The 27,102-nt window shown below is 38.7% G+C and overlaps 1 protein-coding gene across 3 annotated transcripts; it reads left to right on the forward strand.

Moving 5' to 3' along the window:
* On the forward strand, window positions 1-26,006 carry Taf1a (TATA-box binding protein associated factor, RNA polymerase I subunit A). 3 transcript variants are annotated; one of them, XM_048358162.1, is made up of 11 exons: window positions 1-188; window positions 2,120-2,255; window positions 4,783-4,952; window positions 5,917-6,030; window positions 9,293-9,491; window positions 15,244-15,374; window positions 16,447-16,605; window positions 18,615-18,681; window positions 19,545-19,668; window positions 22,083-22,237; window positions 25,314-26,003. In XM_048358162.1, exons 1-11 carry the CDS (start codon window positions 168-170, stop codon window positions 25,424-25,426), a joined length of 1,389 nt encoding a protein of 462 aa, XP_048214119.1. In that variant the 5' UTR covers window positions 1-167; the 3' UTR covers window positions 25,427-26,003. The 3 variants fall into 3 exon arrangements, with proteins under 3 accessions (XP_048214119.1, XP_048214121.1, XP_048214120.1); XM_048358163.1 differs by lacking the exon at window positions 1-188 and adding an exon at window positions 1,691-1,843 and having other exon boundaries at window positions 2,087-2,255; window positions 25,314-26,001; XM_048358164.1 differs by lacking the exon at window positions 2,120-2,255 and having other exon boundaries at window positions 31-188; window positions 25,314-26,006.
* The last annotated feature ends 1,096 nt before the right edge of the window (window positions 26,007-27,102 follow it).

Here is a 27,102-nt window from a genome sequence, read left to right on the forward strand (position 1 = left end):
AAACGCTAAATAGCGCACTCCACTTCCGGTGAAGGAAACGCTCGCTGACTCCATTTCCGGCGGGAGTTGTCACGCGCTGTTCTGGGGCCGGGAGACGCCGTTGGTGCACGGAGCTACCCCAGGTGTAAGGAAAGTGACTGCCGCGGATTGCGTTCCTGATTGCGGAGATGACAGAGGAACAAGAAGAGGTGCGTACGATCCGCCGCATTTTCCTTCACATACTTGCTCCCACGGTGCTAAGAACTCCTTAAAGCCGCCGGGTGTGGTGCCGAAGCTTGGTTACCCTGGCAACCGCGTTAGCCCTGTGGAAGACCTGGACCTGAGAATTTGGGAAGGAAAGGTGTGAGTGTGAGTGTGTGAGTGTGACTACCCCTCAAACACATTAGCTTCGCTACTGAATTCCATTTAGAAAGGTTTTGCCCTTGCCGGCATGTGGAGAAGCAGAATTTGAGGCAAAACGAAGTTAGAAAGCGGATGAGGTCATCCAGACAGTTCGGAGATGGCTCCGAACTAGGGTCCCGCGTGTAAGGTTGCAGCAAGGAAGAAAATTGGGAAGAAATCGAAGAGCTTCCCGAAGTGTCACTCGACTTGATGTGGGGAGAGGGGAGTGCCGGGGTGGGGGACGCTGAGCATCTGGAGATTAGATTCCACTCAGGATGGGCCTGTGGGTTCCTTTCCCACGGCCATTTCACTTTATTCTAGTCATGCCTGTAGGTTTGTGACCCCCCGCTGCCCCTCAACTCTCGTCCTCACTTGTGTGTGTGTGTGTGTGTGTGTGTGTGTGTGTGACTTTAGGAAACTTGATATCCTTTTAAGTCAGTTTTTTTTTTCAACATTAGTATGAATGAAAATAATAGCTTTTACGTCTGGATTGGTCTGATGATTAAATTAGTCAATGAATAGGCTAGGTATGTAGGAAGGGATTAGTAAATAGTAGCAGCTGCTACTATTACTATTCTGATTATTCTTGTTACACAGTTTGCTATTTCTCTAGACTTGAGGGTTTGTGTGTGTTGTGGTACTGGGGCTTAGTTGCTTCCCCCCCCCCCCCCCAAAGCTATTGCTCCAGCAACTTGAGCTCCATTACCAGCTTTTTGGTGGCTAGTTGGAAATAAGAGTTTCACAGGCTTTCCTGCCTGATTTCAAAACTCTGTCCTCAGATCTCAGCCTCCTTAATAGCTAGAATTACAAGCCCTTCCCCCCACCCCCTGAGGCCTTTACACTTTTTTTTTTTTTTTTTGCCAGTTATTGGCCTCGGACTCAGGGCCTGAGCACTGTCCCTGGCTTCTGTTTGCTCAAGGCTAGCTCTCTGCCACTTGAGCCATAGTGCCACCTCTGGCCGTTTTCTGTATATGTGGTGCTGGGGAATTGAACCCAGGGCTTCATGTATGCAAGGCAAGCACTCTTGCCACTTAATGAAGGGGCTTTTACTTAGCTTTGTGTTTGAAATACAGTCAGTAGTTTTTTAGAGTAGCGGATCAATGATTTTGGCTGTTGCTGACCTTAAATTAATTTTTTAGATTAAAAAAGCTGTTAAGCCAGATGCCTGTAGCTCACTGGTATAATCCTAGCTATGCAGGAGCTGAGATCTGAGGATCTAGGTTCAAAGCTAGCCTGGGCAGGAAAGTCAATGAGACTCTTTATCACTAATAAACTACTCAGAAAAAGTGGGAAGTGGAGCTGTGGCTCAGTGGCAAAGCATTAACCTAGAATCTCAGGGATAGTGCTCAGGCCCTGAGTTCAAGCCCCAGGACTGGCACAAAAAAATAAAACAACGCTTTCAGGTATAATGCTGGTCATTTGATACTTCTTAGATGAAAAGGTGGCTGATTTTCTGGACAGCTCAGAATCCTAGGGATTGGGCTGGGGATATGGCCTAGTGGCAAGAGTGCTTGCCTCGTATACATGAGGCCCTGGGTTCGATTCCCCAGCACCACATATACAGAAAATGGCCAGAAGTGGCGCTGTGGCTCAAGTGGCAGAGTGCTAGCCTTGAGCAAGAAGAAGCCAGGGGCAGTGCTCAGGCCCTGAGTCCAAGCCCCAGGATTGGCCAAAAAAACAAAAACAAAAAAAAACAAAAACAAAAACAGAATCCTAGGGATTAAAATGTGGTTCTCAGTTTGGAGCAGATAGGAGTGATTTCAGTGAAGAATTGACAAGGCCTGCGACAGAGGATGATGACCAAATGGAAACTTCGGTGGTCTCCAGTGCAGGAATGCACTTTCCTTGGCTTCAAAAGAAATTAGACACTGTAGGTAAGTGAAACAATAGAACCATTTTAATGCAAGGAAATGGTAAGGTTCAACATGGATGCAAAGTGAATGACCCATGCTGGTTTTATTGTCAAAATAGGAATGCGTGAGTCTCTTTTTAGGCTATAAGTAAAAATGAAATGGTAAGAAGTTGATTATTTTATTTTTTGAAACCTTTGGCTTTGAATTAATACAGTCTGCACTCTAGTGGATCCATTTGTATTTTTGGCAGAGTTTACTGAGCACTTTCATCTCTGGTATCTTTTTTGCTTACATATCCCCTAGTTCATCTTTACCCCAAATAGTGTACTCTTTTGTGCAGTTTTAAAATACCATGTCCACTTAATGTACAATTTTTAGCAGCTGGTGGAATTTTAAAATGAAGTTATATTACTTTAAAAAGACATTAGTGAAATCTAAATAGCCGACTTTTTTTGTGCTGTTTGACCTCAAACCACAGTTCTCACATGTAGCTGGTATTACAGGCATAGCTCACCACGCCAGCCAAACAGCCTATAAGTTTTTAAATACTAAAATTTCTTCTAGGTTGAGACATGGTTCTATCTAATAGGTTTACACATTTGATCAAAGCCAAAGACATTTTTACATAAATTTTAGCTGGGCACAGTAATACTATTTTGGAAGTAGTGGTTAGGAGGATCATGGTTTGAGGCCAGCCCAGGCAAAAGTCAATAAGTAAGCTGAGTATGAAAGTACCCAACTGTAATCTTGGCTGTATATGGGAGGTATAGGTAGGAATATCTCAGTCTGAAGCTGACCTAGGCAAACATCATAAGACCCTATCTGAAAAATGACCTAAGGACAGAAAAGCAAGAGATCTGGTTTAAATGGCAAGCCAAAGGCAGAAGTTGAGACCCTTGTATCACTTTTTCCTAATGACTATTATGTATTACTCTTCTGTTGTTGTTTTCATTTTTTGAAGTGAAGTCCCACCAAGTAGTAGCCCAGGCTGGCCTCAAACTTGGGATCCTCCTGCCTCAGTCTTCTGAGTGCTGTGATTATACACATCTGGCACTATGCCTTGCTTGACTGGACTGTTACATATTTTTAGAATGAGAAAAGATTTAGCATTTTTGGATTTTCTTTGAAGGAGGCACTAGGGTTTGAACTCAGGACCTTACGCTTGCTTAAAAATCTACCATGTAAGCCACACTTCAGCTATTAAATTCTGTTTTAACAGATGTAAATTCTGATGTATTACTTTAATGGACTTAGATGGAAGTAAATTAAGTTTAAGCAGTGTTTCAGGTCTTTGACCCCTAAATGGTTGAAAAAGCTACATAATGATCTATTTAAAATGATTAGGTATTTGTGCAATTTTGATGAGCAAAAAATTGGAAATCAATTGCAGATGAAAATTTTAGAATCTTTCACTTTTTCAACCCTTGTTGTTTTTGTACATGTAGACAGTGTGTAGATTTTTTATTATAAAGCTTTGGCTACAGGCACAATTCTCTAGAAGACTAATTTTAAGAAGCAGTATGTAGGGAGTAGAAAGCCTTCAAACTGTTTAAAAGTATCTTTGCTGGGTACCTGTTGGTGCCTAGGGTAAGGGTAACTAGCTGGAAGACTGAGCCCAAGACCTGGTGGTTGTGGTGGGAAGGAAGAGAAGAAAACAGTGGAACCAGTGTCTCACATAACAAGGCTATAAATAAGCCCTAATACCTCCCTTAATGTTCGCATTGTCCATTTTTATAGAGATGAAGTGCTAATGTCTGCAACTCTTTTAATATGTCAGTCACTAAATTACTGAGAATTTGGTCCTAAAGAAATGGAAGCTGGCATGGAGTTTTTAGAACATTGTTAGGTAGTCAAGGCCAGGCTTGCCTAGGATGACCTTGAGGACTTTTTAACCCATCTAAAATACTGGGGCTTATTCTTTTTTTTTTCCCCCCCTAGTCCTGGGGGCTTGAACTCAGGGACTGGATGCTGTCTCTGAGCTTCTTTGTGCTCAAGGCTACTGCTCTACCACTTGAGCCATAGTGCCACTTCTGGCTTTTTTGAGTATTATTGGAGATAAGAGTCTCAAGACTTTCTTGCTTGGACTGGCTTTGAACTATGATCCTCAGATCTCAGCCTCCTGAGTTGTGGGGCTTATTTTTTAGAGAAACTCTCTGCAAGATTCTCCCTAAATGGTTTAGTAGGAGGAGAATATGATCATGGAATCAAAATAAGTTTAGACCTAGCTCTAGACCTTTAGACCTTATTTTTTGAGGCTATCTCACTTTGTAGCTGAATCTGGCCTCAAACTCTGGATAGTCCTGCCTCAGCCTTCTAATTCTAAAGTACAGGTTTGCACCATCATGCCAACTTGGATATCTTTTAGTCAGGAAAAATAACATTGTGTGGAAGAGCTTGTTTCAGATGAGACTAGCTTTGATATTAGGGATGGGCTGCATCAAGGAATACCTACTGTTCCCCATATTAAAACTTGTGCTTATCAGAAGTAAGTTTTTTTGAATAGCTCACTAGGAGTCACAGTGGGTAAGAGGCTCTTTTATTTTCATAGCGACTGGAGGGAAAAAAGAGAAGGATTTTGCTCAGACAACAAGTGCTTGTTTAAGTTTTATCCAAGAAGCTTTGCTGAAGCACCAGTGGCAGCGAGCTGCAGAGTTCATGCACAGTTATTTGCAGATCTTGGAAGATTCAGATAGCCACAAAAGACAGGCTGCACCTGAGGTAAGTAGTGTGAGTTTGCTGGGAAAACTAGCAGATTCCTGAGTGTTTCTGGCTTTGCTTCTCCAGCCTCATTGGCTTTTCTCTTACTAGGATAGGGCCAGGAGTGCCTGCCTGGGTGCTTTCCCTTATCTGTTACCTTCACTGTCTTCAGCTATGGCCATCCTCGTGTGAGCCCCTTTTCAGCAAGGTCTATGAATTCTATCCTATTTACAGTTATGACCTACATTTGTTACTCCCTCATCCCTATGCTTGGACAGGGCTCCTCAACTCCATATCTTTTTCCATAGTGGGTGCCAGTTTAATAATTGGTTCTTGTTAACTGTCTCTCCAAGTCCAAACAGAAAGTCCATTTCAGAGGGCAGGGGTGAAAAAATGCCTAGCATGTACAGTTAAATTTGCTCAGAAAAAGACCATCCACAGCTAACTTCATGTAAACTATCTCATATAGCTTTTACTACTATAGCAAACATTGTATCTAATGAAGTAAAACAAAAGCCTGAGTACAGGTTTAGCTGCTGACTGTACCAAAACCTATTTCACTTTTTCTTCCTGTGCTAGTAAAAGTATATACTTAATGTATATTAAATAGTGGTAAACATGTTTAATATGTACTAAATATATAAAATTCATTTAAAGTTCAACTAAATATATGAAACATCTAATATATGAATATCTTAACTGCTGGTTTTTAGCCTACAAAATTAATAATAGTACTGTTATGCTTTCCTGGTAACTTAAATGAGTTGAAAGCGTCTATCACCGAACATGTAGTACTAGCTTTACTGGGTGAAGTGGAATAAGATACTGGTAGTGTCTTGCTACAGTATCTTACTTTCAGTATATAGAAAAGTATCTTTCAGGAGTTTTAGGTTGTTTTTACATGTTGTACTCAGAAAAAAATTGGAGGCAGAAATTGTATTAAGGCAAAATCTTTATATTTTGGTAGTAATTTGTGCTTTGACAGATTATTTGGAAGCTTGGGAGTGAAATTCTATTTTATCATCCCAAAAGCAACGTGGAAACTTTCAATACCTTTGCTGACCGGATGAAAAACATTGGTGTCTTGAACTATCTAAAGGTGAGTATGTAACTCTGTAGGTAAACTTAAATGTGCAAAATTTGCTTTTGGTTTTCTTTTGAATATCATTTGTTTTGTTTTGTGATAGGATCTTACTATGTAGCCCAGGCTATTCTTGAACTCCTTTCTGATCCTCTTGCCTCAGCTTCCTGAGCTGGGTTTACTGGCATGTGCCACACTGCCCAGCTTTTAAAAAAAATTGTTTACATGAATGATAAGGTAGACAATAATGAAAAATGGTTAGGATATCTAGACAAGAGAAATTGAAAGCACTGTTGTCAAAAGCTCAGTATTTTATGTGATCATATAAACATATGATATCTTATGAAATGAACTCCTAGAAAAGGAAACGAGAGATTTTTGTTGTTGCTGTTTTTGTTGTCTTTGCCTTTTGTCTTGTTAGTATATTTGTCTATAGGAGGATGAGGGGGTTGGGCACAGAAAAGATGGAACAAAAGGCTAACAAATACAACAGGGGTACTCACTAGACACTATGTAAAAAACTTGTGTATATCTTGTATATATTTTTTTTTGGCCAGTCCTGGGCCTTGGACTCAGGGACTGAGCACTGTCCCTGGCTTCTTCCCGCTCAAGGCTAGCACTCTGCCACCTGAGCCACAGCGCCCCTTCTGGCCGTTTTCCATATACGTGGTGCTGGGGAATCGAACCTATGGCTTCATGTATGGGAGGCAAGCTCTCTTGCCACTAGGCCATATCCCCAGCCCCTATATCTTGTATATCTTGTGTAGGGACTGGAGAGTAAAACTGGGTGAGAGCGAGGGAAAGGGAAACATGGCTCAAAAAGAATTGTACTCATTACCTGACTCATGTAACTCTAACCCCTCTGTGTATCACCTCTGAAATAACAATAACATATGTTAAACAAATACATGAAATATAATAGAATTAAAAAAATTATGCAGCATTAACCTCAAAAGAAAAAGCTAAATAATAATGGAACATTTTTAATTGTTTTAATAAAGAAATTTTCTCTGTATGAAAAAAAAGGAAGCAATATTGTGAGAACCATTCATTTGTTAGCTTTTAAGTTTTCTAATTGAAAATATAACCCTATTTGCTTAGGAGGCTGAGATCCAAAGCATCATAGTTTGAAGTTAGCCGATGCAGAAATGTCTACAAAGACTTTATCACCAAAATTAACTGGCAAGAAGATAACTGGGAGAAAAGAAGCTGAGGAAACACATTTGTACTGTCTGGCTGTTCTGAAAATACCTTAGTTTTCCTCATGCTTGTGTGGAACCTTCTGTCCAAGTTTATGTCTTTTAGGAATAGTCTTACTAGGCTGGAATATGGCTTAGTGATAGAGTGCTTGCCTAGCATGCATGAAGCACTGGGTTCAATTCCTCAGTACCTAAGTAGAAAAAGCCAGAAGTGGCGCTGTGGCTCAAGTGGTAGAGCAATAGCCTTGAGCAAAAGAAGCTCAAGGACAGTGCCCAGGCCCTGAGTTCAAGCCCCAGGACTGGCCAAAATAATTTTTTTGAGACATTCCCAAATATTAGATCCTACTCTTTGTGATATATTTTAAAGTAAAAGAACACTTGTTCAATCATGTCTTATAAAATATTTTTATATTTTTCAAGATTGTAACATTTTATCGTAACACAGCCACATTCATTGGTCTCCATATTGTCAGTAGCTGGTTTTGAATGGCAGTGGTGAAGTTGAGTAATTGGATGATACCACATGGCCTGCAAAGCCTGAAGTACTCTCTGTCTTTGCCTTAGTAATGTTTTCTTTTTTACTTCTTCTGTTCCTCAGTAAAGTTGATGTACAGAGGGGTTACAGTTACATAAGTCAGGTAATGAGTACATTTCTTTTTGGACAATGTCACCCCTTCTCTTGCTCTCTCCCAGTTTTTCCCTCCTGTCCCCACTATGTTCCTCATTTTTTTAAATTGTGATAATATACATACCACAATATTTGTCCATTTATGTCTTTTTTTCACTTACATCTTTTAAAGGTTTATTCATGTTGTGGCATGTATCAGAATCCTATGTCTTTGTGTAGCTGTGTATTTACATGTTAAATAGCTGCTATCTGTCGCTGAGTTATTTTCATATTTTGGCTTCTGTGAATCATGTTTCAGTGGGCATTGGTATACAAGTATCTGTTTGTGCACCTGCATTCAGTTTCTTTGATACATACCTAGGAGAAGAAATGCTAAGTCACCTGTACATTCTACCTCCCACAATTCTGTTTAACATATTAAGGAAATATGAAACTCTTTGCTATAGTGGTTGTGCTGTTTCACATCTTTTTTAAAATTTTGCAAACAGATGTTTTTCAGTGTAGAATTAGTTTTACATGTTATCTATTACTTTAGGAAAATTTTCCTGAATGTGCACTTAGGTTCTAGGTGTTCCCTTATGAACTTATCCTCTGGTAGACCAGGCATGCCATGAGTGAAAAGTAAACAGAAGGAACCTCATTTCTCACTCCAGAGACTGAGGCCAGTAATTAAGGACAAACAGTAAAAGGTTTTTGATTACTATTACTATGAAGAACACCATTGCTGTTTCTCTAGGAAAACTAGAGGAACGGTTACCTGATTTATCGTGGGTTATAATTTGGTAGCCTTGTATCCAATGCTCTTGTTACTCTTAAGAATCACTTAGGTAGAAATCAGGGAAAATAGACCTGGCCCTGTGTTCCACACCGAAGGAGCTTGGGTTTGATCCTGTAGGCAGTGGGAGACTCCAGTGAAAGGTTTCGCCAAATGATGGAATTTCTTTGGTAGCCACGTGGGAGATTGACTGTGGGAGGCAGGAATGGAGGGACCAGTTGAGAAATCATTGCAACAGTTTGAGATGGAGGTCTTCAGCTTCTTGATCTACTGTACTTGTCGGTTTAATTGTATTTTCCACTAATCTCCTTAGTGGCTTCACTTCTTAAAATGTTCCTTCTTTGTTTATTTTAATTGCTTTGAATGTATCAGGGATATACTTTCCTTTTCATGACTCTTTAACACTCAAGATGTTTTTCCTGAGCTTATTTGAACCAGAATATTTGATCTTAAAAGCTGTTCCCATTCTGTCTTCCCACCCCTTGTATCATATTATCTTCTGTTTGTGAATTTTTATAACTTAGCTCTCATTTACATAGCATTTTATGTTAATGATAGGGTCAGTATCATGTCCTTTGTATCCTACCAAGACTTAACTCTGCATATGTTATGTATTTGCTGAGCTTTTGAACTAATGTTTATTTAGTGACTTAAGTGGCTTTTCTAAAATTGGTGCAGATCTCCTTGCAACATGCATTGTACCTTATACATCATGGAATGCTTGAGGATGCAAACAGAAATCTAAGTCAGGCAGAAACATGGAGATACGGTGAAAAGTCAGCTTCCCAGGAAATAATAATGAACCTTGTTCAGGCCTACAAAGGGCTTTTGCAGTACTATTCTTGGTCTAAAAAGAAGATGGAATTGTCAAAGCTTGGTGAGTGAATATGAATAAACTTTTTTTCTTTTTGCCAGTCCTGGGGCTTTAACTCAGGGCCTAGGTACTGTTCTTGAACTTTTTGCTCAAGGCTAGCACTCTAATACTTGAGTCCCATTGTCATTTTGGCTTTTTCTGTTTATGTGGTTCTGAGGTATCAAACATGGGACTTTATGCATGCTAGACTAACACTCTACCACTAAGCCACATTCCCAGCCAAAGAAACTTTTTTTTAAAGTATATAATTACTGTTTTTGTAAGAAATAAATTTAGCCTGGTGTCAGTGGCTCACACTTGTAATCCTAGCTACTCAGGAGGCTGAAGTCTGAAGATTGTGGTTCGAAGGTAGCCTGGGCAGGAAAGTCCATGAGGCTCTGATCTCCAATTAACCACCAAAAAACCAGAAGTGGTGCTGAGGCTAAAAGTGGTAGAGAACTAGCCTTGAGCAAAAGAGCTCAGGGGTGGTCCACGCTCAGGTCCTGAGCTCAATCAAGCCCTACGACTTACAAAAAAAGAAATAAACTTTTCTTAGAAGGGGTCTTAAAGAATCATCTAGTAATTGTATTGACTTTAGATATTATAGAGAACAGGTATGGGGCTGGGGATATGGCCTAGTGGCAAGAGGGCTTGCCTCGTATACATGAGGCCCTGGGTTCAATTCCCCAGCACCACATATACAGAAAATGGCCAGAAGTGGCGCTGTGGCTCAAGTGGCAGAGTGCTAGCCTTGAGCAAAAAGAAGCCAGGGACAGCGCTCAGGCCCTGAGTCCAAGCCCCAGGACTGGCCAAAAAAAAAAGAACAGGTATATGCTCACATGTGAAGATCTCATGAGTTTGGCTATATGGAACTAGTCCTCAGTTTTTCTCATTAAAGATCATCTAGAAAGCTACACACGTGATCCAATATTCATCTATCATTGCTATAGAATAAAATACAAACTACAGAAAAGTACTGAATTATCTGTCTAAATTCCAGCTTCCAACATGCATAAGTCACCAAATGATTTATTTGAAAACTTTAAAACTTCACCTAGTCAATTAATATCCATGTGTTTGTTTTGTTTGGGTCACTGGCTTTTGGAGATGAGGCCTCAATACATTATTCAAACTAGCCTCAAAACTCATGATCTCCTCATTCAGCCTTCCAGATATGGGGATTGCAGCCACAAACCACACCTGTTGCTCCATAAGCCATTTTTTAGAAAAGAGAAATTACATAAAAAATTATGGCAAAGTTAAGAAAATAGAAGGTATGAAAGTAATACCAAAAATTTGCTTAGTATAAATGGGAAAACAGCATAAAATACACCAGAAAATGTCCAGAATAAAAAGCAAGAGATAAAGGCTAAACATGCAGCTAAGGTATTACCAGGAGTTGCTAGGCAAAGGCCAGTGAGTCTTGAAGTTCAAAGGGCATTCCAGATATGGAGCCTGCAAAATACTCACAAGACTAACATAAATAAAGCAGTTCTCTAGTGTATTGGGAGGCAAGGAAAGGGAAGATTTGAAGAAGAAAGGGATTAAATTGGCTCTCAGAAACCAAGGAAATACTGCTTATTAAGTATGAATAACAGAGAAGTAGTCCTTACCATAGGGGTAACTATCAGGACAAAATTGGATAAGGACGTGAAAAGATCCTAAAGAGTATGGAGGAAAACTATACAAAGAAAGGATTGTTGCAGAGAATCCTGCAACTCCTAAGGCAGTTTCTAACAGCTCAAGCTTGTATCTCCCATATGACCCATTCATTCCCCTTAAAGTAGCTGCCAAAGAATTTTCTGTTTTGGCCAATGCCTGAAGGCAGGGCCCGGACACCCAGCTTCTATGGGAGAGTAGGTGCCTTGCTTTCATAAGCCTTGTTAATAAATAATAAGCTCCACCTATGGACTTTTATGGTATTCCCTTCCTTGTTTTTCTTTACACTCTTCCTTGTATATGTAACTGTAGTTTTGCTTTGCTTATATCTGAAATTTTTCTAATAGTTAATGTATTAAGGACTTTCTTTCCTTTATAAAAGATAGTAGCAAAACTGATTAAAATAAATATGTGTTCCAGATAAGTTGCATTATTATATATCTGAGTTTTTACACTTTTTCAGTAATATGTTTTTTAATATTTTATTTTTGGATTATATCATCTTTTTAGTTTCATTTATAATAGGGTGTTTCATTGCAGTATTTCCATACATGCAAACAGTGCACTTTGAGCAAACCCACCCCCTCTACTATATTTGCCCTCTTCCCTTTTACCAACCAAATTTTTTATATTTGGGTTCATAGCATGTACATTCTTTTAGACCTTACACATTTTGTTTACCACTGATTTCAAGACATACATTGTTTTTTTTTTTTTTTTTTGCCAGTCCTGGGCCTTGGACTCAGAGCCTGAGCACTGTCCCTGGCTTCTTCCCGCTCAAGGCTAGCACTCTGCCACTTGAGCCACAGTGCCGCTTCTGGCCGTTTTCTGTATATGTGGTGCTGGGGAATCGAACCTAGGGCCTCGTGTATCCAAGGCAGGCACTCTTGCCACTATGCTATATCCCCAGCCCCTCAAGACATACATTGTTAAATGTAGCTGTCTTTTACTCATATTTGTAGGAGTAAAACATTTCATTGTATGACATCCATACTAGTCTATTCCTATACTCTTGATGGTTATTTAGAAAATATAGTTTTATTTAGAAAATATAGTTTGGAGTATTATAAATAATGCTTTTAGAAATTAATCTTGAGGGTTTTTTGTAGGTCATGGGGTTTGAACTCAAGGCCTGGGCATTGTCCCTGAGCTCTTTTTGCTCAAGGCTAGCACTCTACCACTTTGAGCCACAGTTCTTCTGTTTTCTGGTGGTTATTGGAGACAAGAGTCTTACGGATTTTTCTGCTCAGGCTGGCTTTGAACTGGATTCCTCAGATCTCAGCCTCCTGAGTAGCTAGGGTTGCAGGCCAGTGCATACCCATTTGTGAAAGGTTAGATAGCCTCTTTATGTCTCCTGTTCTTTTTTTTTTTTTTTGGCCAGTCCTGGGGCTCGGACTCAGGGCCTGAGCACTGTTCCTGGCTTCTTTTTGCTCAAGGCTAGCACTCTGCCACTTGAGCCACAGCACCACTTCTGGCCATTTTCTGTATATGTGGTGCTGGGGAATCGAACCCAGGGCCTCATGTATATGAGGCAGGCACTCTTGCCACTAGGCCATATCCCCAGCCCTGTCTCCTGTTCTTATAACTTGATATTTATAATTAGATGGTAGGAGGGAGCTAACTGCTTTGGCATTTACTTCCTGGGGTTAATCTGTTAATTTTTTTTTTGTTGTTGTTGGTTGTGGGGCTTGAATTCAGGGCCTGGGTGCTATCCCTGAGCTCAAGGGTAGCTTTCTCCTACTTTGTGGAACTTTTTTTTTTTTTTTCATGTACCTATGGGCCATTTAATGTGTCTTCTTTGGAAAAATTTGTATTTGGACCTTTTGTTTGGATTTTAATTGAATTTTCTTTTTTTCTTGGCATACTGAGATTTGAACTCAGGGCTTCCAAGTTTGCCAAGCAAGTACTTTACCCCTTGAACCATACCCCCTAGCCCATTTGTGCTGCTTTAGTTATTATTATTTATTATAGAGTCCCATGCTTTTATCCTGGCTGGCCTTGGACTGCGTTCCTACTATGTATTCCTTTCTTGTAGCCAGGATCAGAGGCACATACTAGCACACCCAGCTTTCTGGTTGAAATGGACCGGACTTGCTAATTTTTTGCCCAAGCTGGTCTCAAACAGATCCTTTTGATCTCTGCCTCCCAAGTAGGTAAAGTCATAATCATACACCACCACACCAGCAAATTGTCTTAATGATTTAATTGTAAGAGTTCTTTATGACATCTAGTCAGAAGTATTCTAACAGTTTTGGGTTTTTTTTTGTTGTTGTTGTTGTTGTTGGTGGTGGTGGTTAAATGGAGCTTGAACTCAAAGACCTCTTTTGCTCAAGGCTTGTGCTGTACCACTTGAGCCACAGTTCCTCTTCTGGATTTTTTTTTTTTTTTGTGGTTAATTGGAGATAGGAATGTCATGGACCTTCCTGCCTGGGCTGGCTTTGAACTGCCGTCCTCAGATCTCAGCCTCCTGAGAAGCTAGTATTACAGGTGTGAGCTACCAGCTCCTGGCTTATAACATTTATGTTTGTTTGTCATCTGCCTAGCTATTGACAGATATAGGTATAGATATACTATTCTTAGGATCTTGGGTTTTCATGTAAAGGTCAGCTGAGGTTTTGATTAGGATTACAGGTAAATATAGATAATCAATTATAGATATACAAATAATACCCAAGTATTAAAGATAATAGTACCTAAGTATTGTTTTTTTTGCATTTGTAAATGGCTTTATTTCCCGTGTTACTTTCTTTTCCTTCCTTCCTTCCTTCCTTCCTTCCTTCCTTCCTTCCTTCCTTCCTTCCTTTCTTTCTTTTTTTTTGGCCAGTCCTGGGCCTTGGACTCAAGGTCTGAGCACTGTCCCTGGCTTCTTTTTGCTCAAGGCTAGCACTTTGCCACTTGAGCCATAGCACCACTTCTGGCCGTTTTCTATATATGTGGTGCTGGGGAATCGAACTCAGGGCTTCATGTATACAAGGCAAGCATTCTTGCCACTATGCCATATCCCCAGCCCTGCAGTGTTATTTTCTTATTGTCTGTTGCAAGTGTATTGATATACATTTGAATTTTGTGTATTTACCTTAGACCCTGCAACCTTGACGATCTCATTTTTAGCTCTAATAAGTTTTCAGATTGTCTAGGTACATGATCATATCATCTACAAAAACAGATGATATTTTTCTTTCTTTTCAATGTTAGTCATCTTTCCTATTATTTTCTTGCTTAATTGCCCTGAGCAAAACCTTCATCATAATGAATAGATGTGGTGAGAGAAAACATTTTTGTCCCTGATTTTAGGAAAAAAAAATCATAAAATCTTTTATGATTAAGTTCAATGTTAGCTGTGAGTGTTTCATAAATGCCCTTTGTCAAATTTTTCCTTTCACTTTTTTTTTTGCTGTCATGGGGCTTGAACTCTGGGCCTCGGTGCTGTCCCCAAGCTCTTCAGCTCAAGGCTAGCGCTCTACCACTTGAGCCACAGCATCACTTTCTCTTTTCCTGTTCTTTTTTTTTTTTTTTTGCCAGTCCTGGGGCTTGGACTCAGGGCCTGAGCACTGCCCCTGGCTTCTCTTTTGCTCAAGGCTAGCACTCTGCTACTTGAGCCACAGAGCCACTTCTGGCCGTTTTCTATATATGTGGTACTGGGGAATTGAACCCAGGGCTTCATGTATGTGAGGCAAGCACTCTTGCCACTAGGCCATATTCCCAGCCCTTTTCCTGTTCTTTTTGTGCAGGTCTTAGGGCTTGAATACAGGGCCTGTGTGTTGCTCCTAAGCTTCTTTTGCTCAGAGCTCTACTACGTGAGCCACAGCTCCACTTTCAGCTTTTTGGTAGTTTATTGGAAATAAGTCTCATGGACCTTCCTGCCCAGACTGGCTTTAAACCGTCATCCTCAAATCATAGCATCCTGAGTTGCTAGGATTTCAGGCTTATAAGTGTGGCTAGATTCATATGCTAGTTCCTTGTTGAGGAGTTTTGCATCTTAATTGATATGAGATCCAGTTCTTAGAATTGACCTGTGAGCCATCAGGACTTCAACTTTTCTTGGGGTTTTTGTGTTACTAATTTACCAGAAATCCTTAAGATTTCATGACATTAAAACTCATTTATCTTTGGGCAGATAAGGATGATTATGCTTACAGCACAAAATCCCAAAATATACTTAACCAGAGCTGGAAGACATCTACGCATATTGGTGCATTGATTAAAATTCCTGGAGTTTGGGACCCTTTTGTGAAGAGTTATGTAGAAGTAAGTAGACTTTAAAAAAAATGGTCAGTTTTATTTTGTACTAAGCGTGTGGAAAGATAGCTTGCCCAATGTTCAGATGGAAAATAATGGAGAAGATCAGTTTTAAAAAAGAAAAACAGCACATTTTGGTCTTTATTAATGTGTTATCAAAGTTACTTTTGTTTATTTTTACCACTGGGTAACCTGCCATGTCAAATATCCACAATATAAATAGAATGTGATTGTATAAGTCAATTTTACATTATTCTTGTTGAGCTTAGAAGAAAAGTAGGAAGATTGAGTGAGATATAATGGGGAAATGGAAAAATCTGAATCTAGGTTACATAGATCACAATGTATAAGATGAAGGATTGTAGCTTTCAGAAAGCTTATAAGGTGTCCCATCATGTCAGAATCATTGTAAAAGGACAGAGAAGTCCTTGACACTGTACTATAGGAATATATTTGCTCTTTTTAAGAATTTATGAGTATTAAAGTGGTCATTGTGAAGATAATCTCTAAAGTCATATCCTACTATGTGAGTTCCTGTGTAAGGATGAGAACAAAATTATGGCAGATGTATTATCATGCACATCTTTTGTGGTAGGACACTGAGGTACATCCTATTCACAATCATTAGTATTGCTAGTACTCTACCACTTTGAGCCACAGTACCACTTCCGGTTTTCTGGTGGCTAATTGGAGTCTCATGGACTTTGTGCCTGGGCTGGCTTTGAATTGTGATTCTCAGATCTCAGTCTACTGAGTACCTAGGATTACAGATGTGAGCCACCAGAGTCCAGCCTGAGGACTTTTATTTCATAGTCTCATTTCTAGTAGTTTTTATGTTGAAGTTACCTTTTTTTAGCAACAAAATAATCAGCTTTTAAATGGGAATCCACAACCTCTATCTTAAGTGATATTGTTCTGTGTAGAACTTGTAACAATGATAGTGAGAAAGGATAGTACTGTTATTCCTTTAAAAAGTTACTGTTTGTTCATTTTGTGAACATTTGTTGTAATTGTTGTTGCCTTCTAGTGGTAAAGTTGTATCTTACCTTTTTATAAACATCTGAAGGAAATCTGTTTTTAGATGCTGGAATTCTATGGTGATCATGATGGAGCCAGGAAAGTCCTCACCAATTATGCCTATGATGCAAAGTTCCCATCAAATCCCAATGCCCACATCTACTTATACAACTTTCTAAAGCGAGAGAAGGCACCAAAAGCAAAACTGATAAGTGTGCTTAAGGTATAATTTTTTGTAAAAAAATTGTTATTATCAGGGTGCTGTACAGAGGGGTTGCAGTTACATAAGTGAGGTAAAGAGTACATTGACTTTTGGACAATGTCACCCCTTCTCTCACTCTCCCAGTTTTTTGTTTGTTTGTTTTGTTTTGGGGTTTTCTTTTTGCCAGTCCTGGGGCTTGGACTTCTTTTGCTTAAGTTTAGCACTCTACCACTTGGGCCACTGCACCACTTCCAGTTTTTTTCTGTTTATGTAGTACTGAGGCAGTGAACCTAGAGCTTCTTCCATGCTACGCAAGCAGTTTACCACTAGGCCAAACTCCTGGCCCACTCTCCCAGTTTTTGCCTCTTATTCCCATCACAAGTTGTATAGTTCATTTTCAATGTAGTATCTAATGAATACCACTAGGTGTAGAATTTTTATTTCAATATTTGAGCAGTTTATGCTCTTTTTTGGTATGGTTTGTCTTGGTAGAGTAATATGTTTTAGTTTCTCTCGTGCTGTTTTATGTATTAGTAAATTATTATAGCTGAGTAGTACTCCATTTTTAGCATCCATTTCTTGATGGACTTCTTTTTTAAAGGGTATGTCCTGTGGATCAAACCTAGGGCTTTGTACATGTTAGACAAAACCCTTAACACTGATGTATCTCTCCAGCTTTTATTTTCTCTTTTTCACTATTGCATATTATGCTACTAAGACAATAAATGTATGCCTTTGTGTTCACATGTATTTCTATTTTTTACTGGGTAACTAAGAGTGGGATTATTGGGTAAGGAAAATATGTTGAACTTCTTAGGAAACTACTCAGCTGTTTCTGAAATAACTGTACCAATGACATTACCACCATCTATGTGTGAAACTTCTATTTTCCCACGTCTGTGCCAACATTTAATATTGAGTGTTTGGCTTTGCAGTGCCACTGTTAGGGGATATCTCATTATAGTTTTTTTTTTTTTGGCCAGTCCTGGGCCTTGGACTCAGGGCCTGAGCACCCTCCCTGGCTTCTTCCCACTCAAGGCTAGCACTCTGCCACCTGAGCCACAGCGCCCCTTCTGGCCGTTTTCCATATATGTGGTGCTGGGGAATCAAACCGAGAGCTTCATGTGTAGGAGGCAAGCACTCTTGCCACTAGGCCATATTCCCAGCCCTCATTATAGTTTTTATTTGCATTTGTCTAAAGGTTAATGTTGACTATCTTTTAATATGTCTTGGCCATTCCTATGTCCCCTACTTCTCTTTTTATTTTTTCTAGTGTCCAGATATTTTATCTTTTTTTTTTTTTTTGAGTGGTATTATCTTCCCGATTTAAAAGAATTTGTATATTCTGGATAAAATTCCATGGCTTGGGAATTTTTTCCCATAGAGGATTGCTTCTCTTTTTTTGGTATCTTTTTTATGTTACAGGTGTTGGGGATGATTGAACTCAAGACCTTGAGTATGCTAAGCATGTACTCTAATAAACTGTATTGCAACACTTTTTCTCTTTTTAATAGTGTCTTTTGAAGAGCAGACATTTCTAATTTTTTTTTATTTTTGTTCATCTATTTTCTTTTTTTTTTTTTTCAAATTTTAATTGTCAAACTGATGTACAGAGAGGTTACAGTTTCATACGTTAGGCATTGGATATGACATTTCTAATTTTTGATGCATATAATTTTAGTGTTTTTAATCTAAGAATAATTTGCCTATCTCAAGATAATTAAGATTTTATTCTGGACAGAGATAAAATATTTTAAGGTTTTAAATATGGTAAGCAGAAGTAGATATGTGTAAGATGAAAATGAAAAGTCTTCATTAATTTTTCCCAATAGTCCTGACTTTCTCAGTAGCAGGGGTTATTTTTCACTGCACTTAGAAGATATATGCAGGAAGATTGATTTTAAGGCCAGCCTTGGCTGCATACTAAACACATATCTCTGTACACACACCTTTCAACTTTATTTGAAATGGAGCTGAAATTTGAGATATGTCATTAATATGTGCAAATTACCAATTGTTGTTGCTTCTAGATTTTGTATGAGATTGTTCCATCTCATCAGCTGATGCTAGAATTCCATGTATTACTTAGAAAATCAGGTAAGTAATTGTTGTTTTATACATCTTTGTGTAGATATTCTATAGATTAGGAAATTAACAAACAGTTATGGAGCATTCAATCCACCCATCTTTGATTTTGTCTGAGTTAAATTTTTTTTTTTTTCCAGTCCTGGGCCTTGACTTAGGGCCTGGCTTCTTTTTGCTCAAGGCTAGCACACTGCCACTTGAGCTACTGCGCTACTTCTGGCCGTTTTCTATATATGTGGTGCTGGGGAATCGAACCCAGGGCTTCATGTATATGAGGCAAGCACTCTTGCCACTAGGCCATATTCCCAGCTCCATCTTTGATTTTGTAAATCAAGTTCAACAGGACTCCATTCCTTTAGGTATTGTCTAAGGCTGCTTTTGCACTTTAATGGCAGAGTTGTGATAGAGGCTGCATGCCTCACAAATCTTTTTCTGGCTGACTCTTTACAGAGAATGTTTGTCTGCTTTGATAGAACATTGGGCAATGGGTAGCAAAAGAGTAATTGCTTCAATTTATATAATTTTAATTTCTATAGAGCTTCCGGTAGGTATAGAAAAGTACATACTTATTAGAAAGAAGTCAGCTTGCTGAGGTAATTAGTACCAAGACTATGCAGGTCCCTCTCCCAAGAAAAGAGAATGTGACAAAAATGTGCAGGTTCTTAGTAGTATATAAGTAGAAGAGTGTATTTGGATAAGACTTACTATCTTGTCCTTATTAGCATAGACTATCACTGAATTCTTCTGATTCATCACAGGAGACTGAGCATGGTGAATTGTTTTAAACATTTAATCAGACAGAAGCTTATAATTCACTATTACTTGATCAACTTTATATATCCTTGTGTAAACTTGGACTGTTACCACTATTGCAGAAAAAGAAGAACACCGTAAACTGGGTTTGGAAGTGTTATTTGGGATTTTGGATTTTGCTGGATGCACTAAGAACATAACTGCTTGGAAATATTTGGCAAAATATCTGAAACAAGTATTAATAGAGTAAGTAAGAAATAACACTTATTACTGGAACCTCATAAATAATACTAACCAATGTTTAAGCTTATGTCTTTCACTTGCTGTTCTTCTGTTTTATTTGTGGTCCTAGGGTTTGAATTCAGAGCTACCCACTTGCTACCACTGAACCATGCCACTAGCTCTGCTCTTCACTGGTTATTTTTGAGAAATCGTCTTGCATCTTACCCAGGTGTGCACCTGGACAGGAATCTGCCTATTCCAGGCTTTCTGTCATTTGTTGGATGACAGGCGTATGCTTTCTCACCCAGCTTCTCTTCTCTCACATAGAGTCTTGGGAATCTTTCTCCCCAAGCTGGCCTGGATCCATGATCTTCCCAGTCTCAGCCTCCCAGGTAGCTCAGAATGACCAGCATGCACCATGGCTTCCAACTATGGATTCAGAAGGGGGTCTCGTGAACTTTTCTCTCTTGGCTAGTCTCCATCCACAATCCTCCCTCAAGATTATTAGCCTTGCAAGTATCTAGGATTATAGGTGTGAGTTGCTAGCATCCTGAAATGTCTTTCAAGTTTTAAATTTAAAAAATTGCCTTTAAAAAAGTTTCTTGAGCAATATCTTCAACTATTTTCTGCATACATCAGAAGCTAGGAAAGTTATGAGTAATATCTGTCAGATATTTTATTGTCTCAAAGTAAGTACCTAAAAGTGTATATCTGATCATACTATCATTAATGACACATTTTATGTAAAAAGGAGGTGGCTTTTATTTTTTACGTGAGAAGAAAGGCTATCACAATATTAAGTTTTATTTATATATTTTGTCCATTTTAGTTGGTTAGGAAGTTCAGTGTCCAAGAACTTTTTTCAAGCCTCAGAATTGACTTGATGCAGGAAATAGTATGTGCTGATTATAAAATGTTTTGTTTGTATATCTTAGTCTATTTGAGAGTTTATAAGAAAACACATAGTGGGGACCAAATTTACTCCTAAGAATTCTAGGGGCTGGGAAGTACAAAGTCCTGGTGAAAGTGCTAGCATATTTGGAGCCTGATGAGGGCCAGCTTCCCTGTTCATATAGTGCCTTCTTGATGTGTGGAAGGGAGCAAGGCAAGGCTCTGGGGCTCTTTTCCTGACAGCACTAATCCAATTCATGACTTACCTCACATTCTAATGCTTCCCAATTCCTTACCTCCTTGTATCATCCTAATGTCCTGTTGATTTCACATATGAATTTGGGAGAGTGGAAACAGGAGTGTGATAACCACCTCCCAATTGTAGTATGCTGTTTAACTTTCCTACTACACTATAGGTTCTCTTTTTCCTTTTCTTAAAAAAATAGGAGAAGAGAAAACTAATTTTCTGGTAAGTAGAGTTTATATTTACTTGTTTCTTTGTATTAAAAGTAACTCGGCTAGTTTGATTGAACTCTAAGCCTACTTCTTGAGTTTAAATTTTATATGATAAAATTTATCATTGTTCTTTGCACATTATACCACTTGTAGTGTTTGACCGTAGGATTCTTGATAGCCAGGAAATATACTATGCATTTTTCCAATCCCTAAAAGTTTTACCACAGGGAGCATGTAGATGCTAAATAAGCATATACTCAGTTAAGTTACTGATGATTAGCTAGCCTCAGTGCAGCTATCATAGTCATGTACTCCATGTGTTTGTATAAAAATGGCATCTTAATCTGTATTGCAGTTCTCAGTGGCTTATAATTTTATGGAAGGTTTTAAAGTAATTTCTTTTTTCCTTTTTTTGGTGCTGGTCCTTGAACTCAGGGACTGGGCATTGTCTCTGAGCTTTTTTGTTCAAGGCTAGCACTCTGCCACTTGAGCCACCAGTTACTTTTAAAGCTAGTTGAAGATAAGAGCTTCACTAACTTTCTTGCCTGGGCTGGCTTTAAACCATGATCCTTAGATATCTCCCTCCTGAGTAGCTGGAATTATAGACATGAGCTACCAGTGTCTGGCTAAAGTAAGTATGTAATATGTAATGAAGTAATTTTGACTGCCAACATTTTTTTGGCCATTTACTATCAGACACTGTGTAAAGAGCTTTATGTGAAGCATGCTGTGCTACTGAACTAGTACCATTTTTATCCTCAAGGAAACAGATCCAGAAAGATTAAGCAATCGATTTAGGAATACGCAGTTGGTAGATGAATGAATGAGATTTGAATCCAGAACTTTATACTGTTAACCACTGTGCTATAATGAATTGGAATAGGATCTGGAGATCCAAGAGAACACAAAAGGATTTGCCTTCATGCTACTGCCAGTCATGTGCCAAATCACGTCTGTACTCAGAAGTTAGTGTGGAAACATCTTCCTTGTCATCTTTCCACAGACCCTTTGCAAATTCTAATCTTAGCTACACAGGGTTGTCCCCATCATTGCATCATTGACCTTCCTTTTTTGACATTTCTCTTTCCCAGAAGTCATCCTGCATGGGTTCAAGAACAGTGGAACTCCAGGAAAACCTGGTGGCCAACCTTTCACTTCAGTTACTTTTGGGCAAAATGTGATTGGAAGGAAGACACAGATTTGGCTTGTGAGAAAGCTTTTGTGGCTGGAATATTGTTAGGAAAAGGTATATTCACAATAAGTTTTACATTAAAAAAAAATGTGGCTTAGTGGTAGAGTGCTTGCCTAGCATGTATGAAACTCTGGGTTCGATTCCTCAGCACCACATAAACAGAAAAGGCCAGAAGTGACACTGTGGCTCAAGTGATAAGAGTGCTAGCCTTGAGCAAAAAGAAGCTCAGGGACAGTGCCCAGGCCCTGGTGAGTTCAAGCCCTAGGACTGGCCATAAATAAAAAAACAATAAATGGCTTTTGGCTAATGTTGAAATTCCAAAGTATGATTGATTCATTTAGAGCTTATGAAATGTGGTGCCTAAAACCTCTATGTGCTTGAGAAATAATTGGTGAATGGAAGAATGAATCCCAGGTTGGGCCCAGGTGATGTGCATATAAAGGATCCGATGCATTAGAAACAGTGATTTCTTATTGTTGCTTGTGACTGGTTTTCATTGCTGAGTTGAGTTTTGTTTGGGGTCATTAAGATGCACTGTGCTAACTTTTAATAGTAGTAATAAGCTTTTGGCCTGCTCTGTAGAAAGGTTACTGATATTATCTAGTTTACTAAAAGGACAAAAGTGTTCTTTAGATGGATGCCAATAATCGCACCTATAATCCTAGCTACTCAGGAGGCTGAGATCTGAGGATCACAGTTCAAAGCCAGCCATGGCAGGAAAGTCCCTATGATGCTCTTATCTCCAATTAACCACTCAAAAACCAGAAGAAGAGCTGTCAAAGTGGTAGAGTGCTAGCCTTGAGCAAAAGAATTCAGGGATAGCAGCACCCAGGCCCTGAGTTTAAGTTGAGCAAAAGAACTCAAGGATAGCACCCAGGCCCCGAGTTTAAGTCCTCCACCACCAACAACAAGAAGTGTTTTTTAATGACCTCACTGTTCTTTTATAGCCCCCTGTTGTGCTTATTTGTTTTTGTAAGGAGGGAACTTTTCTTCTCTTGAAAACAAAGAATAGCTCTTGTTAGCATATCAAAAAGTCCCCTTAAAATAAAAAGGAAAATTGATCTTTTTTCAATAAAACTCTTCAGGCATAAGGTCAAGAAGTGACTAGCCAATACAACTTTTCACTGTTGTGCCACTGAACATGAAACAGTACAAAACTGCAAAATATGTTCAGAAATGAATAAAATAAACCTTATAATGACTGCTAGTAAGATATAAATTGCTAGGAAGTTTAAGGTGTCCTAAAGAAATTCTTTAATGCACTTAGGGCTTATTTTATTTTGGAATTAGTATCCAGCATATATTTCATATAGTCACTAAGATTAGTTGAACATTGGTTTTATGGAAAGAGGGGGATTAGCAAATAAGGAAGTTATAAAAAAAATGACTAAGGACAGAAAGCTGTTTTGGGTTGTCATTTTCTATGCTTTCTAGAGTAGTGCACATATCTGTCTAGAGGTACCTGTATTTGGGCTAATTTTCCACTACTGTCACTCACTTGCCGCATACTTAGGTCAAGCAGTCGGCCTTTGACAGCTTTCTCTGTGAAGTGGGCATTGTAACACTGTTTCTTCCTTATTTGCTAATAGGATTGTTTTAAATACCAAGTAGCCATCTCATCAAAATACTATCTGTATCAATTATAAGTTGTTCTAGGAATGTAAGACATCTCCTGCTAGAAAATAGGCACATCTCTTCTTCTGTCCAGGTGTTAGTGTGGAGTGAGTAACCTTTTTGAGAATTGAATTAGGTTTACTTCTTGCTTTGACTCTACTTGTGTACACCATAAGATACAAATTCTAATGGTGGTGGTATGCTTTTGCTTTGCTCTTAGCAGAGGTGTGTGTAGTTGTTTCTGTGCTATGTGAAAAACAAATTAGGTCCCTTTCTTCTAGTGAGATACTTTACTACTTTTAGCTCTCTTCTGAGTTAAAAAATTATTAAAATTTTATAGTTTATTTAAGTTTTTTTTTTGTGTGTGTGTGTGTGTGTGTGTGTGTGCGCTAGTCCTGGGGTTTTATATCAGGGCACTGTTCCTGACCATTTTCACTTAAGGCTAGATCTCTATCACTTTGAGCCACAGCTCCACTTCCACTTTTTTGGTCTCTAGAGTCTCATGGACTTTACTACCTAAGCCAGCTTTGAACCACGATCCTTAGATCTCAGCCTCTTGAGTAGCTAGAATTATAGGCATGAGCCACTGACACCCTGCTTAGCTTTTCTTTTTTGTTAAGGTAGGAGTGAAATTCCAGCTTTCTATGTAAGTATAAGTAGAAGTGTGAATATGAGATATTTTATTTTAACTAAATCAAGTGATATGTTTAGAAATAAGAATAAGTATGTTAACTCCCCCCCATTCAGGAGGCTGAGGTGGGAATATCACTTGAGTCCAAGAACTCAAAGCCAGTCTGGGCAACATAGCAAGACTATCTAAAAATAAACAAAACCCCATAAATCTAGTAAAACCATAGAACAAAGAACATTGTGATAGATATCATTGTGATTAAGTTACAAGCTAACATTGAAATGGAAACTAATTTGCCTTTGAAGAGGCTCATATATGAATATGTATATACATTTTATAGTATATAATATATAATTTGCTATGCACATATATAAGGTATATGCATACCTGTATGTATAAGGCATATTAGGGTTTAGAGGGAAGAGTAGAATATAAGCTAAAGTATATGCTTTAATTATGACCCATCAGAAACATCTTACATGGGGCTGGGAATATGGCCTAGTGGCAAAAGTGCTTGCTTTGTATACATGAAGCCCTGGGTTCAATTCCCCAGTACCACATATATAGAAAATGGCCAGAAGTGGTGCTGCGGCTCAAGTGGCAGAGTGCTAGCCTTGAGCAAAAAGAAGCCAAGGACAGTGCTCAGGCCCTGAGTCCAAGGCCCAGGACTGGCAAAAAACAAACAAACAAAACAAAATCTTATATAGGAAATAGTACATTTTATTGGTGACAGCTCTTAGAAAATGCTTAGACCTATGCTATTACGTGTGACAATATAAATACCTCTATTTCATTATCAGTATGCCAAATTTGAAGCAAAAATTTTAATATAAAGACATATACTTAAGAATTAGTGAGTATTAATTTGCTTATTTTATTTTTTAGGTTGCAGATATTTTCGGTATATTTTAAAACAAGATCATCAAGTGTTAAGGAAGAAAATTAAGCAAATGAAGAAATCAGTGAAAAAATACAGTATTGTCAATCTGGGTATCTGATACTACATGTAGTTACTTCACAGTTGGACCTGCAGTGTAGTAGCTCACTAGGTGGCTATTGAATGTATTTATTTTGTTTGAATAGTGTTTATATGAGTGTAAATAATTATTTTGGTTTTTTATATTTCCTTTTCCTATTAAACCTAATTGTTCTTTTAAATATATATATGTATATATGTATATACATACATATTTTTGTACTGTTACAGGTAGCATTTTTTAAAAGGAATGATTCTTCAAAGGAAAAAAGTTCATTAGAGAATGTAGCTCTATAGAAATAATTGTTTTCTGATTACTTACCTTTTTAATGTTGCTTAATAAAATTTTGTGTTGCTGTAAAATAAATTTGTATTCTTCTTTTAAATTCTAATTGACCCATGCTAGATTTAGCAACATGTGGCACAATGCTAAAGTAGTTTCTTGGCAAGTTTATTAGGCCTCAGGAGACTCTTGGGTAAGCATAGTAAAATCCAAGTTTGAACAGATACCTTTTCCAATCTATAGGTCACTGGGGATACCAGTTCCATGCTAAAGGAAAACAGAAGGAAGAACCCTATAAAAACTTTGGAGGCCAAGGGGATTCCTGTGGTTCTGTTTAGGGTAGTTGGGTTAGTACATCAGAAATAAGGTTAGAACATGTAATGTGATTATTATTATTATTATTTATTTATTTATTTTGGCCAGTCCTGGGCCTTGGACTCAGGGCCTGAGCACTGTCCCTGGCTTCTTCCCGCTCAAGGCTAGCACTCTGCCACTTGAGCCACAGCGCCGCTTCTGGCCGTTTTCTGTATATGTGGTGCTGGGGAATCGAACCTAGGGCCTCATGTATCCGAGGCAGGTACTCTTGCCACTAGGCTATATCCCCAGCCCTATTTTTTTTTTTAAATCACATGCCACTGGCTTTGAGTCTGGCTTCCTATTTAGGCTATATTCTCATACACAAAGGGCCTGTCACTGATCCTCAGAATATAGCATAATGTGTGGTATGTTGTTACCAAACAAGGATCTAATGAGAGATGAAGAAAAAATTGTGCAGGGGATGTTGAATAGGTGGGACATTCATAATAGGTATCCTGGTTCATTCTGTTTCCCACCCCCGCCCTCCCATTTCAGGAACCCTATGGCCAGTTGCACCAGAATTAATAAACTGGAGATTTGATGGAAAGAGAGAATACAGATTAATAAGAGCAGTGGCTTTAGAGTTGGTGTGGATCCATAGACCATTGAAAGTAACCTCTGTGACCTCTGCCTTCCTCAGTTCTCATTGTGCACCAACAATAGCATGAATGTAAACCCTGTAAGGAAAATGATGGTTTGATAAATTCCCCAAAGCACCAAATCAGTGCTTTCTTTACTTCATAATAAATGGCCACTAGGATTAGAACAGAGATTAGCAGTTAAGTCTTTTACACATCTTTTGCCTTTCCACTTCAGAAAGGTTCACATCACCCTAAATTGCTTCTTATAGACCAAGGTAATATGGCAAAATCCTGATGAGGGGTAGTCAGACCAGATCCCTCCACATTACCTCAGGTATTGCCTCCCCATTCATTCATAAGACCACGGAGGCCATCCTTAAGTGACATTTGTTTTGGCCTTAATAATACTAAGGGAAGCCTGGCAATAGAACAGCAGGGCCCAGGGCCAGGCTGAGCAGTGTTTCTGGAAATTTCCTG

The sequence above is a fragment of the Perognathus longimembris genome, chromosome 11 (genome assembly GCF_023159225.1).
Source record: "Perognathus longimembris pacificus isolate PPM17 chromosome 11, ASM2315922v1, whole genome shotgun sequence".
Classification (NCBI taxonomy): Eukaryota; Metazoa; Chordata; class Mammalia; order Rodentia; family Heteromyidae; genus Perognathus; species Perognathus longimembris.